The sequence below is a fragment of the Bemisia tabaci genome, chromosome 8 (assembly GCF_918797505.1).
Source record: "Bemisia tabaci chromosome 8, PGI_BMITA_v3".
In the NCBI taxonomy this organism is placed as follows: Eukaryota; Metazoa; Arthropoda; class Insecta; order Hemiptera; family Aleyrodidae; genus Bemisia; species Bemisia tabaci.
In genome coordinates this window covers 7,400,212-7,418,130 of record NC_092800.1, presented here as the reverse complement: position 1 = coordinate 7,418,130, position 17,919 = coordinate 7,400,212, and the positions used below count along the sequence as shown (strand labels likewise).

The following is a 17,919-nucleotide window of genomic DNA, read 5'->3' as shown; positions in this document are numbered from 1 at the left end:
CGGGAATCCGCAAGAGTAGGTAACGATCCTTTCTCTGCGAATGTCGGAAAATAATAATCAGAATCACTCGCTTCTAGTTCTTCAGCACATGCCATGTGCAAATGCAGTTCAATACCACTACGTAATACACACGGAGCAATTATGCGTGCATGCGTGCCCCCCAATCGATATCTCGCTCGTGCTCGCCTAGCTCCGTACGCCGACGAGGTCAGCGGAGTTGACCCCCGATCCCGCAGGAATTCGTGTTCGCTGACAGGATCAGTGTGATCCGGGATCATCGATCATAGCCGTGACGTAATCCCGCGATTGTCAGCGGCGGGCCCACCGAGCAGCTTCGTTAGTGCAACCTGGAATGCATTCGGAGTCCTCGCCACTAAAACAGAACATCTAAATTCTTTCGTGAGCCTTGGAGTAGCCAAGATAGCTCACATTTCGGGGCTCATCGAAAAATGAGCGTCTTGGGTTTTAAAAATCGACCGAATCATTTGTGATCGCGACTCAGCGCGGAGTAAGAAAGAAAAGAATGTTTTAGTTCAATAACCCATGCAAGTTATGGGACCGGGGAACAGTTGGTCGGCCTCACGCCTTAGCTATATTTGAAATTTATGTCCGAATACTTTGATTTTGGACTGCATTTTGGTATTTCAGCATCTGGAATATGAATTGTTCGTGTCTGTGTCTAAGGAAGTCGAGTATCTGTATAAGGGATTGAATTCATTCGACTGATGAGTTTTGAGTGCTTGTCATTTTTTTGGTCTTGGGAGAGGAGGGAGGGATAATTTATCGTTGTTGTAAATCAGGCGTTCCACGCGACGCGACGCATCTTCAAGAACAGAATAATAAGTCCGCGAGCTGCTTCAGAGTTGGATATTTTGGTGAGATTCCTCAAACAACTGCGAGTTGGCAAACGAGTCACCAAATGAGTGACTTCATTTTGACCATTCAAGTTCGTCTCTTGTTTCGTTCGAAAAGCTAAGACTTTAAAAAGGATGTGAAAATTTAAAATTACTATCGTAGAATAAGTTGGCGCTTTTAATGTTTGACGTTCTGGCATTGCTTTGTTTCAAGATCGGGACAGAAAAGGCGCTAAGGAATATTCAGATAGAAAAAAGAAGAAAAAAATCAAACGAGGAATCTTTGTTACACTTCAGAACTTTTCTGTTGCGAAAACAGAACTTCGGTCGTGAGCACAGAGCACTCTGTCCTCATGACGGAAACTTCTGTAGCTGTAACAAGGAAAGTGCAGGAGCCCTATGAACGGAACTATTTTATTCAGTCACTGAAAAAAAATCTTTGTGTATTTATCAAGAAAAGGGTAAAATTACCAAGAATTCAGGGTTCTATTTGATCCCAGTTTTTTCTTGGTAAAATTACCATTATACCATTAATGGTAATTTTACTGAACCTTGGTAAAAACGCCAATATTTTTTATCAACTGTGGTAAAATTACCGAGATAAAATGACGAAGTTGCCGGGAATTGATTACTAATAAAAGTGATATTCCTACCTGAAAAAAAAACAGTAAAAATACCGGTTTTTAGGTAAGCTTACCAGTCTGTCTTGGTAAAATTACCAATAATTGGTAAAAAAAGTGAGATAGTAAAGGTACGGACGGACCTTGGTAAAAACGCCGAGAATTTTTTTTCAGTGAACCTCTAGCTGGTTAAGTTGTTCTTCATTTTAACAAGAAAGTTCGGTAATTCTAACAGAATATTTTAATCTTGTCTGTTGCAGACATCTCGCCAGCAGAATGGCAGCGGAGCACGAGCACGGACCAAAACGACCTCAACTGCTACAGCGTCAAAGACGGCGTCGTCATGTTAGAAACTCTCACGAACCCGCCCCCCGAGGGGGACGACGAATCTAGTCAAAAACGCCGGCGCTCGCGCCTCCTCACCACCTCCCCCACCCCTTCCCCCGCGACGTCCACAACCCCCTGGAAGGAGAAACGCAACCCCCTCCTGGAGAAAGTCAAGAACACGAAGCTCTCCTGCTTCAAGTCCTCGCTGAACGTGAACCAGGACTCCGGCTCGCGGGACCAAGATTCCGACTGTCAGAGGTTAATTGACGGCGACGGGGACTCGATCACCGGGGGCGGAGCCGGGGGCGATCTAGTCGAGCGGGCATCTAGTCGGGAGCCGGGACTCCACCAGTCGATACTCAACGAGAACGTGGCCTACGCGCGCGCCCAGGTCTACGAAAAGCGCATGGAGCGGGAGAGGGCTCAGGGCGGCGCCCAGGGCGACCCGCAGTTCAACTCCAGCTCGTGTCTTTCGGCTAAGATTAGGGCCATGTCCGAAAAGTACCTCAAGAACTCCACCAATAAGATTCTTGCTAAGCTGTACAGGAGTACGAACTCGAATAAGGAGCCGCAGAAGAAGGGGACGAAGTTGAGGAGCTTCTCGTACGGCGCGCTCCCCGGGTTGGCGGATTTTCAGAAGCGGCATAATCCGCTGTACCATGAGGATGAGGAGGAGTTTAGCCCGACGTTCAGTCAGGAGAAGGATGGTGAAGACTCGGATTCGGGGATTCTCGTCAATGGTTCCAGTAACTCGTCTGTCGTTGAGGTAATTCATATTTGTATTTCATGCTTGCATTTTGACGTCTAGGACCAAGTCGGGCATAAATTGCCTGCCATACAGAAACGATATACATATATTTCAGGGGCCTTGCTTTATTAAAGTGACCAATGCAGTTGGATATGTCCCTTGGTTTTCGTGCCTGCCGTTTTTTGTAATTTTTTCAATTTAGTATGCGTCCCTTTCTGTCATGTATCCCTAATGCATCTTCTTGTCGTGTGTTAATCCTTGACTGTTCCACTTTTTTTTCGAAGAACCTCTCTTATGTGGGTAAGATTATTTTTTTTAAATGCGTCCAAATGTTCTGTGCCATTAAGCAAAAAAGCAAACATTAACTATTTACGCATTTGCTTTACTTTATTCGTGTTTCATTTTTTTATTCATATTTTGCAGGCAATTAGCAAACCTTCTGTAAACTTTTTGATAATCAGAAAAGCCTAACACTTATTAACAAAGGGACAAGATGAGAGTACTGACTGATTTGCCTTCAATTGGAATATCATGCTTTTTCCTGCATAAAATGTGATAGTGACTCAGGAGAGGGTGTAGTAAAATCCGTGTCTAGAGTAGAACTTGGCTCGGATAGGCAACTAAACAAACTTCGCAACAAAGCGTAGGGTATCACGAAAAATTGAAGGCGCTCCAGGCTGAGATCGTGATATCCAATGGCATTACCAATGAAACCTAGCTTTTCCGTAGGGGAAAAATTTTCTGATCCGCATTTATATAACTCATAGTTTTGGGGCGCTACATAGGCTCCGGCATAGAATATCACTCTAATATTTTTTACAGTAAGTTTTTTTTAGTTCAAGTGATTTTTCCCCCTTTTTTCAAATTTAATGTTGTTAACCCTCAGGAAATTAAATGAATGTATCTGTCCATCCAGGTGGCTTGGCCAGGCGGGTCGGACAGTGAGTTCGGGTTCAAGAAAGCGGAGCAAGCGCCCTCTAGCAGTCGCGTGGCGAGTCACTCTCAGCGCTACCGGAACCGGGCGTGCCACGCGCGGAGCCTCTCCAACGACGCCTACGAGCCGAGCGCCAAACCGCGGTCCTCCATGTCCCCGCCGCCGGTCCCGACGCCCCCGCCAAGGCAGGACGAGTCTGATAAGAGGGACTTCCGCTTCGTCAAACTGATAAGGAACGAGCCCGGCGAGGAGATGGGCATCTTCATCGCCAAGATCAACTCCAGTCGTGGCAACGGCGGATACGCAATCGCCCATGTCGTCCCCGGAGGCCTCGTCCAAAGGTAACTTATTTTTACACGTTTTCGAAGTCGACCTGCGGCTGATTGTCGACATGGATAGACAATGCGGTAGACAAAGAAGACATAGGCAGTAAGGAGCGATCCTGCTGGCTGAAATGGGTGGTTCCCATAGACTTAAGATAAACTGATGGACCAACAAAAGAGTTTCCAGTGGGTTGCCGTTAGTCAGTCTTATATTACCTACCTTCTTTGTCCATTGCAATCACCCGATTCCACCAATAGGATCCCTCCATATCCTTTTGTCTTCTTGTCCAGTGCTTTGTCTATCAATTTCAATAACCAGCCCGCTGCATAGTTGGTCTAAGGATCAGCGGGTCTGACTCTAGGTTCGATGTTCCTGGTTCTATTTCCAGTAGTGGCGCCAAATTTTCACGGAACTGACGAATGGATCTGCCGGAATAGATTTTTCGGTCATAAACCCTATACATTTGAGAGCCTAGAGCAAGGATGTGCTCAACCTTGATTTTGTACGGACAATAAATAGAGTCTGAAGGTGGCTGTAGGTGCCCAACGGGATAAAAGTCAATAAACTAACAGGGGAAAATTCAAAACTTGGTTTGTATTGCCGTCCCCCCCCCCTATGCGCGAAAAATAGGGTTATCAAGGGAAACCGGGTTATGATAGAGACAATACAATTTAGAGACCTGTACAGCCTGTACTGCCGTGCTAAGGAAGAACGCCGTATGTACGTTCGAGAGTTGCCAAATATCCTCCCATAAAATTTTTGTTTTCGAGGACAGTTATGACTATTTCTTTTTGAATTTTTTAGATTCTTCAGATCTAGTAGCATATACAATTCTGTGAAAAATTGGAGAAAATCTTCTCAGATTTCGTAAAAAAAACATAATACAACAAGAGAAATTCGGCAACGTCTGATTGCTTATACGGCGCTCTTCCTTAGCACGACAGAGTACTGCTACCACCTCACTTTTGAGAGTCAACGCTCAATTCGCCTAATATAATGACGACTTATGACCCGAGAGTCAAGCGATTGTTTTATCGATCCCTAAACTAATTTACGAAAAACTCTCGTTGCTCACTCTGCCATTCATCACTCATTAAGGCTAATTTCGTTCGATGTCTTGCACTTTTTGACATTGACAATTTTTCATCTCGAAACGTAAGGTAGTTCGTATGGACAGACACCTAATCAAAAATCGTGCACACACTGAAAAAAAATTCTCGGTGTTTTTACCAAGGTCCGTTGGTACCTTTACCATCTCACTTTTTTTTACCAATTATTGGTAATTTTACCAATGACAGACGGTAAGATTACTTAAAACCGTATTATATACTGTTTAATTCAGTGAGAATACCACTTTTATTGGTATCAATCCCGCAACTTCGTCTTTTTATCTCGGTAATTTTACCACAGTTGATAAAAAATCTTGGCGTTGATAACCAAGTCCGTAAAATTACCGAGATTTCTCGGTAAATTACCAATTCATAAAAGGTAATTTTACCAAGAAAAAACTGGATCACATAGAACCCTGGAAATTCTTGGTAAATTTTACCTTTCTCAGTAAATACACCTGCATTTTTTTTCAGTGCAGGCTGGCAAATGGTGAAGTCTGGCGCATCAACCGATTTCACTTACGATTTGCCTTGCAAATGTCTCTACTTAGTTATTAGCGAGCACGCAAAATGAAGTAACGTAAGAGGAAGTGAATGAAGTCTAGTCTACAAGCGAGACATTGCCCTCAGGTTTCCGTCACTCGAAGTGAACGTCCGCTGTACTCACTGTCATGGTCGAATAATTGACTCTCTCGTGGTTAGGTTAACTCGTCAGATCCGTCAATTATCAGATCAATTATCAATTATCAGTCGGATCTGTGAGCTTGAGACGGGCCGTGCGGTCTCACTTTCATGTGGACGTCTTTAAATTGAAAGGAACTATATCAACTCTGACATGAGCCCCGAGATCCGTAAGAATACATGCATGGTAAGGCTCATGTCGCCATGGATATAGTTCCTTTTAATTTTAAGCGTCCATGTGTAACTCATACAAACGGCGCGGCATTTATAGCTTCATCAATGGAAATCACCAAGCCCAATGTACCTCCTCGTTCAGTTATGTGGGTTGTGGATTTACACATCCGATCGATGCTTCTATTCACTATGGGTTGATTAAATAAAAAATCTGAAACAGCTGTGAAATAGTTTGACATTTTGACCTGTCATACAGACGGACAGTCCCCACACGCTCTTTCAGTCTACTGTCGTTTTGATTTTTTCGAGTTGTGAAACGTTGCTTTCAAATAAAGGAAAAAATGTTTATCACTGTGTTAGTGGTGAGGTATAGACTGTAATCAAAGCCTTTAATCTCTATGAGTTAGAATTTGCACCAGTGACTGAAGTACTAAACTTTTGCGTGGACTATACGACAAAATCAATGCAGTTTTAAACGCGAACACCGAAAAACATTAAGATGAAATTCGAACAGTTTAAAAGGAATTGGAGGAGAATTTTTCACGTAAAAAGGTATGTAAATCGTGATCAGATTTGTTTTAAGAAAGCTAAAAACCTGTTGAAATTCTCCGCCAAATCCGTGAAAAGGGACCTTGTCTTTCCTGAGAAAATTACCTTAACTTTTCGCGAGAAAATTACCTTAACTTTTCGTGAAAAAATTCCCTTAACTTTACGCAGAGACTTAGACTATGATTATCTACAACATTAAAGTTTTTGTCTAGGAACTTTAGGATTCAATCTTCGCTCGATTTTTTGATCAAACTTGCGAGGTAAAATTAAAATCAGCGAGAAGAAGAAGGAAACTGAAAGGGTGAAGTACGCCTCTGTGTCCCCTAAGTTAATAATTTAAACCGATCTGGAATATTTTTTCTAAATCCACTTTTGTTGCTCAATCTATAAACGCAGATGCCATCAGAAAATGCAGCGTGAATGAAGAGCGCGGTTGAATTTCGATTAATTCTGCCTTAAATTGCAACTCTGATTAGCACTGAACTTGAACTACAAAAACCAGGGGCGTCAGTGGACTTATTGAGCGTTAGCCGACATAGTTGCCAAATTCACGATTTTTCCTCACATTTTGAAGGCGCTATTTAGAAAACTCACAAGGATGCGACAGCGTGGACATAGACGAACCTCAGAGAAAGAAAGGGATTACGAGAAATAGGTCGGAATAAATGTGACCTAACGCTGAACCGTGTGCATCGGACGGTGAACATTGTACACGTTGATGATACGTTCTGCCAACAACAGGGGAAAGGGGGTGGGGTGGTAAAGAGATCGCACGGTGTGACTTTACACATAAATCAGCGGCCGGATGAAAAATAATTTATGACATAATTAACACGTAGACATTAGGTAAATCGAGAGACACCGCCCCACCTAATCCCACTTTGTTAGCGCGCGAAATTTATTCCCGGGCTCCGTTTCGGAATGTTGCCGATTCGTTGGAATCCTGTGGTCTAGGATTTAGACCAATAGCGAGAAATAATTTCAGTGTTCATCATACATACATATAAGTCGCTTTACAGCATTTCCTCCCGCTCTACGACTCCTAACCTCCACTGCTTTCTTTCAAACCACAAATCTTGGGGCATTGAGCACCTTAAGTGCACCTTAATTTCAGTGTTCAACCTACTTTAAAAATACGAATATGAAATACGCAAGGCACCTTGTCCGATTTTAAACCTCTAGAACGCCCTGAAATGGAAAATTTCATGAAAAATAAGAATTCGTAATTCCATGTGAAATGTTATGAAATTTCCCTGTGGAATTTCAGTAATTTGAAAGTTCCCTGTGGAATTTCAGTGATTTGAAATTTCAGGCTGTTCTTCGTGAAATATCAGGATATCGTGGAAATTTCAAGTGAAAAATTACGTGAAACTTCAAGGGCGATCTCAGCTCAAGACATCTCGTTTACAGGCTAAAGTCTCCCGATTAAAATGCAGGTGACTCATGATTCGGTCTCCCCTCTCCTTAGAGAAAAATTCTTAAAAAGACGTTGAAAATTCGGCAGATTCAAGTGGTTTGGTGTATTTTTACAATCTCGACTGATTCAGCCTCTAAACATGTCTACATTAATTCTCATTTTGAAATAGAAAACACCTTGCGCACAACTGCAAAATACGATTGTCATTGTCAACTTAAGCACGCGGAAAAACAAATGGATTTTTTTGTTTATTTTCTTTCCGGAAAGAATAGTCTGCATCAATTCATTAAATGACAAGGAACCATGGAGCTTGCAAATCTTATATAAATAAATGATTTTGATTTAATGCATCCAAACATATTTTATTCAGCTCAAAACATGGTATGCATTCGTATTTAAGTATGTGTGTTTTGTGAATGTGGGTGAATCTCGGGTAAAAAGATGAAATGAGGACTTTGAAAAAATTAAGAGATTATACCTCCCGAAAATAACTCGCATCAGTACATCTTCGTGTCCATTTGTGTTAATCAAAATGAGATTTTTCAAAATTGGTAATTAAAATCGCAAATAAATTGATTGATTACCAGGGTATCTTCTAACTTGATTTCGAATGGCGGGCCGTGCAAAAATGATGAGATTTACGGCAATGCCGGTCGCAAATCGATGATTTAAACTGGCAACCATGCCAACTGCAATTTTTTCACGGCACGATGCATAACTTGGCGCCGGCCCACGAATCAAACAAATAAACAGCGTCTCGTGCAACTCTGGAATTCGTTGACAAAGCGTCGTCTTGTCTTTCTGAGCTGCGCGTATACACCACGAGCACCGTTGTCGAACCGCGAAGAATTTCCTGAAACATTGAGCGTAGAACGTATACAAATTGCAGGCATTATTGCGTAAAATTTGGAAACAAGGAAAACGGTCACACTCTAACGCAGCGCTCCCAGTGCGGGACTTTCTTTCACAGTTGACACGGACCCTGCGATGCAAGGTGTGTAAATCTGTTTGCAGGAAATGATGTCAGTTTGCTCTTTTTCAAAATATCCCTGGTAAAAATTGGCAGTAGAATGTGTGTTCCAAAATACTATGGACCTAAAGCCGTCCGTAAGATTTCCAATAGCTTCTTTAGCCGGCTGTACAATTTCTTATAGCCTTTTATAGCCGATGGCGATTAAACAAGAGCCATACGATAAAGTTTATGCTAAACGTTACTGAATACGGATACTAGGACTTAGTTAGTTTTTGGACTACCGCTCTCTTTTTGTGCCGTAGTATCTTAATTTATTTTGCGAGGAAAGCTCCGTACTTTTGAAGGATGCCTGTCATTCTTAATATGTTGGAGCGCCTTCAATTTCTTATGGTACTGTGCAATACTTCTAGTGTGAAATAGTTGCCTCAGACGCCGTGGCACGCTGCGGCGCGGCGGGCGGGCAGAGAGCGCGAAACGCGCATTGGCGCCTACAAACCTAACAGGGATACTTCACGCATTGCGCAATGCGTGAAGTATCCCTGTTAGGTTTGTAGGCGCCAGTGCTTCGCCGCTCCGCTTTGTGTTAGGCTCTAATATTTAATCTCGCGGAGTCAGCGTTTTTCAACTTATGATTTTGAAATGTTTGCACATCCTGTATGGATTATTTCATTTTAATTGATGAAAATAAACATGTATTAAAGGAAAATATAATGTGTGTTTTGTAAATATTAAGGTGGTTCCGTATCAAACTTAATGATTTCCAAAGCACACGAATTTCTACACAATTTCTTATAGCCATTTATAGCCAATGGCGATAAAGTGTAAAGCCCGGCGATAGGAACTATAGCCCGACTGTATACTTTTTTATAGCTTCGTATAGCCCGGCTATATGATTTGCTCCGCTTTCTACAGCCAGCTTCATGATTTTCAATAGCCTTCTTTAGTCGGCTATAAGAACTCCTATGGTATTTTGAAACGCAGCTCCTATCGCCAATTTTTACGAGGGATTCTAGATTGAAACGCTAAATTTTGCGGAGGGGTCGATAGTGATTCACGTCACATCTCCGAAGAGGAATTTGGGTTTACTATCAAACATCACTTAGAAAAGAACCGGTGTTCCGCATTATTTTCATAATTTTCACATAAATATCGAAAAGTGCCAATTGTTATGCAGTACAGAGAGGAAAGAAAGAAAGCGAGATGTAAATTTCAGGAGGTACGTATCTGCGTATAATGGTTACGTGACAAGTAGGAGATTGCTGAAAGGGTTATAAAAATGAAAGATCCAGTTTTCACGGTAATGCGGGAAGGTGTCAATCTTGATTTTTTTATGTTTATTAGTCCCGTCAATTTCACATGAATGATATTGAGCATGGAGAACAGGACACACATACATTTTTCGTAACAAGGAGCCCTTGCTCAGATATTCTTCAGGAGGGGAGAACTGAAAGTCACTAATTTCACAATTTCGTGATGGGTGTCATATCAAATCCGGGACTTGTTATCTCATCGATTTGGAAAAATTGGCCCCCTAACTCTGGGCCCGGAATTCTTTTTAAATGCCCATTTTTGTAGTTCCCCCTTCAATAGGCCTGTTCTGCCGTGCTAAGGAAGAACGCCGTATGAGCCTTCAGTTGTCGCCAAATTTTCACTCAAATTGCCTTTTTAATGAAGAAAGTTAAGAATATTTTTCCTTGAAATTGTCACAAATTTGAGATCTTACAAATTATATTCTCTAAAAATTTGGAGAAAAATGTTTTACAAATTTTTCCGAAAATTCGTGATTTTAAAAGGAAATTTGGCAACGTCTGAAGGCTTAGGCGTTCTTCCTTAGCATGGCAGTGTTGCACACTTCAGCTAGAGCAAAACGAAGATTTGTGTCTTACAGTATCGTTTTTTAAGTGAGAAGCTTAAAAAAACGCATATTCCTTACGCAGATTGTGAAGTTAGGAGTGTACTTCATACTAACTCGATGCGCTCATCGTGATTTTTTAACCAGTTTATCCAAGAAATAACTCCTCTTTTCGCTCTAGCAGAAATTTGCAACATGCTCATCATTAATGCTGCAAGAAGCAGAACTAATACTTCAATTTTCTTTCTGTGTTTTCAGGGAGGGATCTCTCCAGGTTGGTGACGAGATCATCAACGTGAACGGACGGCGGCTGCGGGGTCTGACGATGGCGGAAGCGCGGGAGGTCCTGAGTAGCGGCCCGGTGGAGGTGGACCTCGTCGTGGCCCGCAACCCGCCCTCCGCCAATACGTCGCGCTCCTTCGCAAGCCCGGAACGCAACCAGGTGAGCGCCGACTCCATGCCCGAGAGCTCCGTCGATTACGAGAACGTCGTCGTCCAAAGGAATTCCACCTGTGACGTCACCGACTCCATCGTCATCAAAGTTCCTAGTCCAAGGTCGGTATCATTCTCCTCAAGTTAGTTGTAATTGTTTAATGGAGAATTTGCAGGCGTCTAAAATTTGATGAAATCCCTGTTTAGGTGGGCGCTACCAAGTGAGCTGAACACGAGGATACCCTTGGTTCATAAATTGATAACAATTATTGGATGATATGATAAAATAACCTAATCTGCTAAAATACATGTGTCTTAATGGGAAAATCCGCCAGATGACGTCACTAGGCGGTGCATTTTCTCATTTTTAAGTATATTTTCATACTATTACCCATTGCAGAAAAAAATTATAAAAATACTGCAAAATCAGCTCTTTATGCACTTTCAGATGAAGCAGTAAAAAATTTGCGTGCAAATTCTCCATCGGACGTATTTCTGCTAAACGGAACCTTGCGTATTATGACGTGAGCTCTGTTATACAGATATTCTTATAGGTATCAGGGATCATGCGTCTTAATGCACATGGTTCCGTTTTAAAGAAATACGCCCAATTACCTTGCAGTACTTTGAATTCTACTCCAATTACATATTTCAACGTTATCTATCAGTTTTAAACCGATTTTTGCATTCCGTTTAAAACACCGTTGCAATATACTGTGGTGCTATTTGTAAACGATGCATGAGCATTTAAATGTTGCAAAAGTTCCTCTCAGAAGATATTTATTTTTAAATAGGTTATGAATATTAAAATTTTTATACTTTTTAGATCAAATTACGAATGTAATCTTCTGAGAACTTTGGCAACACCTGATGACCTATAATGCTTCTTCCTCAGTACGGCAGAATGAAAGAGCCGACAAAATTCGGCTCCTCCACGGAGAAAAAACACTTCGTGCGTGGGACCCGAAGTTAAGGTCATATGGATCTCTGAAGTTTTCTGATCATGCATCCGAAAACTTGAGTTCGAGCTGCCCAAGTTCGGGTCAGACATCTGAAGTACTTCGATATATACCGAAGGGTTCAGGTCACACATCTGAAGTTCTCTGGTACATACCGAAGTGCCTCGATGTCTGACCCGAACTTCGGCAGCTCGACCTCAAGTTATCAGATGCGATCAGGAAACTTCAGAGATCCATATGACCTCAACTTCGGGTCCCATGCACGAAGTTTTTTCCTCCGTGTCTAGTGCCTTTTATTCCCATATTTTGTTTGTTTTAAAATTTACAAGTTTTTTTTATCGAATATTATCGTTTTTTTATTGCAGCCCGCACGAGTCATGCGTCCGCGACGAAGCGGACACGCCGGGCGTGCGGAAGCGGTTCCAGAAATCGAACAACAGCAACTCGATCAACAACAAACTCCTGAAGAAGGCGATCGCGAGCTACTCCAAGTCCAAGTCCCTGGACGAGTCCGAGGCCGAGGCGGAGGCGGAGTGCATGTCCCTGGGGGCGGCCCGGCCCCCCTCGAGCCCCCAGCTGGACTCCCTCTCGGCCTCCACCAACTTCTGCACCCTCCCCCGGAGGCCCCGCTCCACCGTCTGCACCTTCCACACCTTCATCTTCGAGAAGGGACAGGGGAAGAAGGGACTCGGCTTCACCATCGTCGGCGGCAAGGACTCCCCCCGCGGGCCCCTCGGCATCTTCGTCAAGAGCGTTTTGGAGAACGGGCAGGCTGCCGTGGATGGCCGACTTAAAGAAGGTTCGTGTTTTTTGTATGAAGCTGTTGCTGATCCCTTCTACGGGATCGCTTAAGTTTTATGTCAAAAGAGAAAACAAGAGCACCAATTTGAATTGCAGGCCTAGTGGCAACCGGTACTTTTATGAGTCGTCTCTGATTGGCTGATCCGCCTGCAGTCTGATTGTTGAAATTTTGTGTTTGTCGAATAGACATAGATAACATCTAGGTTAAAAGGAGCAGCATGATTGGTAGGCGATGTGTTATCGCTGCTTTGGTCGTGTCTAGATGTCGAAAGCAACTCTCGATAACCTAAAGGCACCCTGTAAGTAGTTTTACGACAGCGTTGTGCCTGTCCACCGGTATCAGTCAGGAGACACATATACACATGGTTACTACGTGAAACGCGATGAATGCAAGGTGGAAGAACCAAGGTGTCAGCCCGTTGGTCTTCCACTGTTCATCAGCGGGACACATACACACAATGGTATTACGTGAAAGCGATGATGCAAGGTGAAGAAACCAAGGTGTACTCCCGTGGATGACGTCAAAACTGACTTTTCAAAGGGCGATATCTCGATTAATGTTGAACGTAGAAAGTTGCGGTTAAGACGGATCTTAATATTTTTTGCTAATTTCAAGAATCTAGCATCAAAACACAATTCTGTGACCAGCGTAACTGATCCATTTCAATTGCGGGCCTAGGAGCAGCCCGTATTTATGAGTCATCTCTGATTGGCAGATTCGCCTGGTGCCCACTTTAACGGGCCCAATGACACGGGCGTCATTTCTCATCGGAAATATCTCGATAACATGGAAAAATTTTACGTCGAAGATTTCAGAGATCGATTCGCCAGATTTTACTGAAAAGATTGATGAGTAATGAAAAACACTTTTTTCTCGAAAACACCATGCAGTTCGACCTGGAATTTTGTTTTTCCAACTTGAAGTATGATGGCTCCTGATGTCAAATAATATGAAAGTATTTTCAATGTTCGATTGAAAAGCAATACTCGGTCATGATTTCAAGACTTTGTACGCTAGTTTATCTTTAAGTTTTAAATTAAATGAATCAAATCCCACGTTCAATTTCAAATGAGGATGTTCGTAATTTTCTAGTGTAGCGTTGTCCACTTGCTCATCGAAAATGCATTACTCAAGCACCAAGTAACCCGAGTACCTCGAGTTTAAAGTCGAGTCGGAGATGATGACTAGATGAATTATGCTGCTTACGGAATTATACGACAGAATTATGCAGCCACGCTGAGAGAGGACGCTCTAAGAGCATTCCAATGTTGCAAGATTCCCCATGTTAAATCATTTATTCTATTATAAAATATGTGAAAATTGTCTCTTGCAATTTTACAACACAGTAAAAAATCTTAAAAATAATAATTTCTAAAAAACTCGGAAAGATAAATTCGAAATTAATGCCCACAAAAATTAATATTATGTTGAGGGAGATTTGGCAATGACGAATGGTCTTTACGGTTTTTTGCCAGTGGACGGTAGTATGTGCCCCGCAGTGGGCCCGGCCGATTATAGCATGAAAATTTACCGCAAAGCATAATAACCGAGTGAGCTCATCTCGTCGATTTGCGCCTTACCTCATGTTCCGCTAACATATTAATGCAGGTCATCTCATGCATCATGTATTCTTATTCAGTGGGAAACCCGCGATGATGTCAGTTTTTCAGAATACATGAGCTGAGCGTATAACATTGCATTTTGAACCTTCGAGATGGGATTTTGAAAATAAAAATGGATTTTATTTAGCCACTAGGTTATTGTGACTCCATAATCCGAACGTAACTCCATAACAATATCTTGAGGCTTGTGAATTTAAACGAATTTACGTTGAATGTACGTTCTTTTGACAGAGAAACGACAGTTTATAATGATTTGGCTCTTTCAATCTCATGTTCTGCTCACTGGAAATGCGATTCTCCAGACAGATTTTTAATTTCGTCGTGTCGTTTTCAGGCGATGAAGTGCTTGCAGTGAACGGACAAGTTTGTCATGGACTCACTCACGCAGATGCCGTGTCCCTCTTCAAAAATATCCGAAGCGGCCCGGTCGCCCTTCATGTTTGCCGGAGGACCAGAACCAAAGCAACGTAAGTCTTTCAATGCATTTACCAGTTTCAACAGCACAGTCTAAAACTGCAAAGAAAAGTTTCTCTCTGCTAAAATTAATCCTATAGAAAGTTCCACCTAATTTATTCTTTTTTCATACAAATCTGGCAACATTAAAAGTGAAAATATTCATAAAATCGACCACGTTATCGAGCGGCAGGGCATAACCTTAAACAAATTGCATTTATTTGATTTAAATCCTTCAAATGTACATCGTTGGGCTGTCAAATTCTTTCGGAGTATTTCTCCATGCAGCCCGTCGATCAGAATTTTCAGACAAACTGAGGAGGGAGGCTTGTGAATTTAAACGACGATTATTCGCATACAATTTATGGCATTCGGTAACTTAATATGCATTTTACGTTTCCCTTTACGACGGCGGGACCGTAGAAGTCAGTTTTGAGTCGCCAAGTTTTATTTTTAAAATGATCGCAAGTTATGCGCTCTTCACTGTTGAATTCTTGGGCTGCGGATCGGCGGGAAATAAAATTAACCGTAAAAGGTCTCTGAACTTTCTCTGAATGGCCTTATCGAAGATTCGCATTCGTCCGTCAAGAAGCAGATGCATCTGTCTTTTGATAGGGTTCCCAGCCTTTTACCAACAAAAAAACTCATTTTTCTGAAGGCTAATTTCTGGGTGGGAAAAAGAGAAGTAGCAAGGCAAAAACAAAAGGGAGGAAAAAAGACAGAGAAATAGGGAGGGGAAAATGCAATTTGGAGATTAGCTGTTTAAACAAATAAAACATTTAATGATAATATTTTGATGGGACGATACAGAGGTCAGATATTGGTGGGAATTTGAATTTTGAACGCTGGTAATTTGGACCGGTTATTACTGAGATTTCACAATAAAGTAGATGCAAGGAGAATTTCGGGTTGGAACCATTCTGACCTATAATATAATAATAATGATGATTAGTCGTCCTTTAAATTTGCAAGAGACGTTAAAAAATTTCGCATTTCCAAAAAGATTCTCCTAAATTTTGAGAATTCGCAATCGCTTTAATATCGAGAGACTTACCTCAAAAGATAATCGCTTGTATGCTGGATAATCAACTATGTGAAGTATTTTATTATGACCTAAGCTAATGCATCATTCTTTTGATAATGGTTTCGCAAGAACAAAACCATGTACCGAATTGTCTGACTTTCCGGTACTTTTGACCGCGAAGATGACTTAATTTTGGAAAGAGAGAGTCTTAAGTCATTATGTAAAAGCCACTTTTCATTCCTACTTTCCTTCATGATTGTTAAGTCTCACCGCAAGTTAACGTATGTGTCGCCACAAACGTCCCTTAAGTATTTGTTTAGAAACGACGACCCACTCACACAACACTTGTCGGAGAAAGTGACAATAATCTTACCGGTAGTTCAAGCCCATCAGTTTGAGTTGTGGCACTTTAAAGGAACATTAATCCGCAATGACGCAATCTAACGTCTCATTGTCTGTGGAATAAGACCATTAGTACTCTGGTAGCGTCAGCTTTTGTCAGTCTGTAAAAGTTTATTTGTTTCCCTCTCTTTCTTTCATTTTCTTTTCTGTTTGTTTTGATGGGTTGAATTATTATCTGAAGCTGGTTGATAAATATTCCTTTTTTTAGTCAGACATGTTTGAGACATATAATTTGTATAGTTTTATATCGTTTTAATAATTATTTATTTTATATTTTGTTTCAGGACAAGTAAAGCGCAGTCTTGTGGGGATTTAATTCAAACTGCAAACCCCGATGAAGAATAGTTTGGTCGAGCTCCTGCCAGAATCTCTGGATAGATTTTAGGAGGAGTAGTTTTACGACCCTCTTTTCTTTCATCAAATTCCGTAAGGAGTTCAAACAACTCCGGCAGTCCGATCATATTAAAGTGTTGATGACGTATGAAACTCATCAGCGTGTAATTCAGAGATCAATCTGTGAGATTAGGTGAATATCTTGATGAGCGGGCCAACTGGGTTTCTTCCAGCTCACAATCAGTTGACGCACTGTTAATTGAGCTAAAAAGTGTAAATTGAATCTCGTTCTAGATTTGTAATTTAGAAAATTGTAAAGTTAAAGTTTCTTCCGAATTCACTTCGTGCCAAAAGTTGTAAGAAAATTTGTCCAGGTCTATATAGTAGGGTATAGAGAGAGAGAGACATCGAAACTTAAAGCAGCTTTGACAGCTTTTATTTTTATTCATTGTTTTATCTTCTCTCTGATTCTTAAAATTCTTAGAAAAGAGAGACATCGAAACTTGAAGCAGCTTTGACAGCTCTGAATTGAATATTTTACTGTCTTCCATTCTCAATGTTACGCCAAATTCGATTTTTATACGAATTATTTTACAGAATTCCTGCAAACATTCCATATTTTGTACAGTATTTTTATTCATTGTTTTATCTACTTTCTGATTCTTAAAATTCTTAAAAAATAGAGACATCGAAACTTAAAGCAGCTTTGACAGCTTTGAATTAAATATTTCACCATTATCTTCCATTCTTAATGTTACGCTAAATTCGATTTTTATATGAATTATTTTAAAGGATTACTGCAAACATTCCATTTTTTGTACAATACTTTTATACATTGTTTTATCTACTCTCCGATTCTTAAAATTCTTTTAGCATCAAATATTTTTATCGATGTGATTTTTACCGGCTTGTCCGTCTCTGGCTCAATTACCCGTAAAATTGCATTTTTTGTAATTGTAAAAATTATCATTTCCGTCCCCTTTGTTACTACCTACATTGTTGAATTTACTCTCGTTTACCTTTTAAATATGTTTATGTAATTAAATTCGTTAAGTTGAAAATTTCATTTATTTCTATTTTCCTTTTCGCCCTAAAATTCACCGCACTCCCAAATCAATTGTGTATGTATTGAGTAAGGTTTAAGATTGGTGAATCTTACTCAGTAGCTCATCATATAGCTTGATTCCAAATCCCAAGGATTATAATGATAGTTCAGGTGCCTGGCAGCTAAAAATGAGATTAGCTGGAAATCCGGATACACAGCTATTTGCTTCACTTTTATTATGTCCCCCCCCCCATTTTTTGCTCATAATGATCATATTGGTTGAAA

The 17,919-nt window shown here is 41.1% G+C and overlaps 1 protein-coding gene across 1 annotated transcript in view; it reads left to right on the top strand.

Annotated features, from left to right (window-relative positions):
- LOC109040935 (uncharacterized) overlaps window positions 1-17,655 on the top strand; it is a 126,536-nt gene extending 108,881 nt beyond the window's left edge. The window contains exons 4-9 of the mRNA XM_019057070.2: window positions 1,735-2,567; window positions 3,466-3,824; window positions 10,821-11,117; window positions 12,319-12,752; window positions 14,712-14,844; window positions 16,541-17,655. Of these exons, the coding sequence (XP_018912615.2) occupies window positions 1,735-2,567; window positions 3,466-3,824; window positions 10,821-11,117; window positions 12,319-12,752; window positions 14,712-14,844; window positions 16,541-16,601 (2,117 nt within the window). The 3' untranslated portion in view covers window positions 16,602-17,655. The remainder of the gene's footprint in view (window positions 1-1,734; window positions 2,568-3,465; window positions 3,825-10,820; window positions 11,118-12,318; window positions 12,753-14,711; window positions 14,845-16,540) is intronic.
- The last annotated feature ends 264 nt before the right edge of the window (window positions 17,656-17,919 follow it).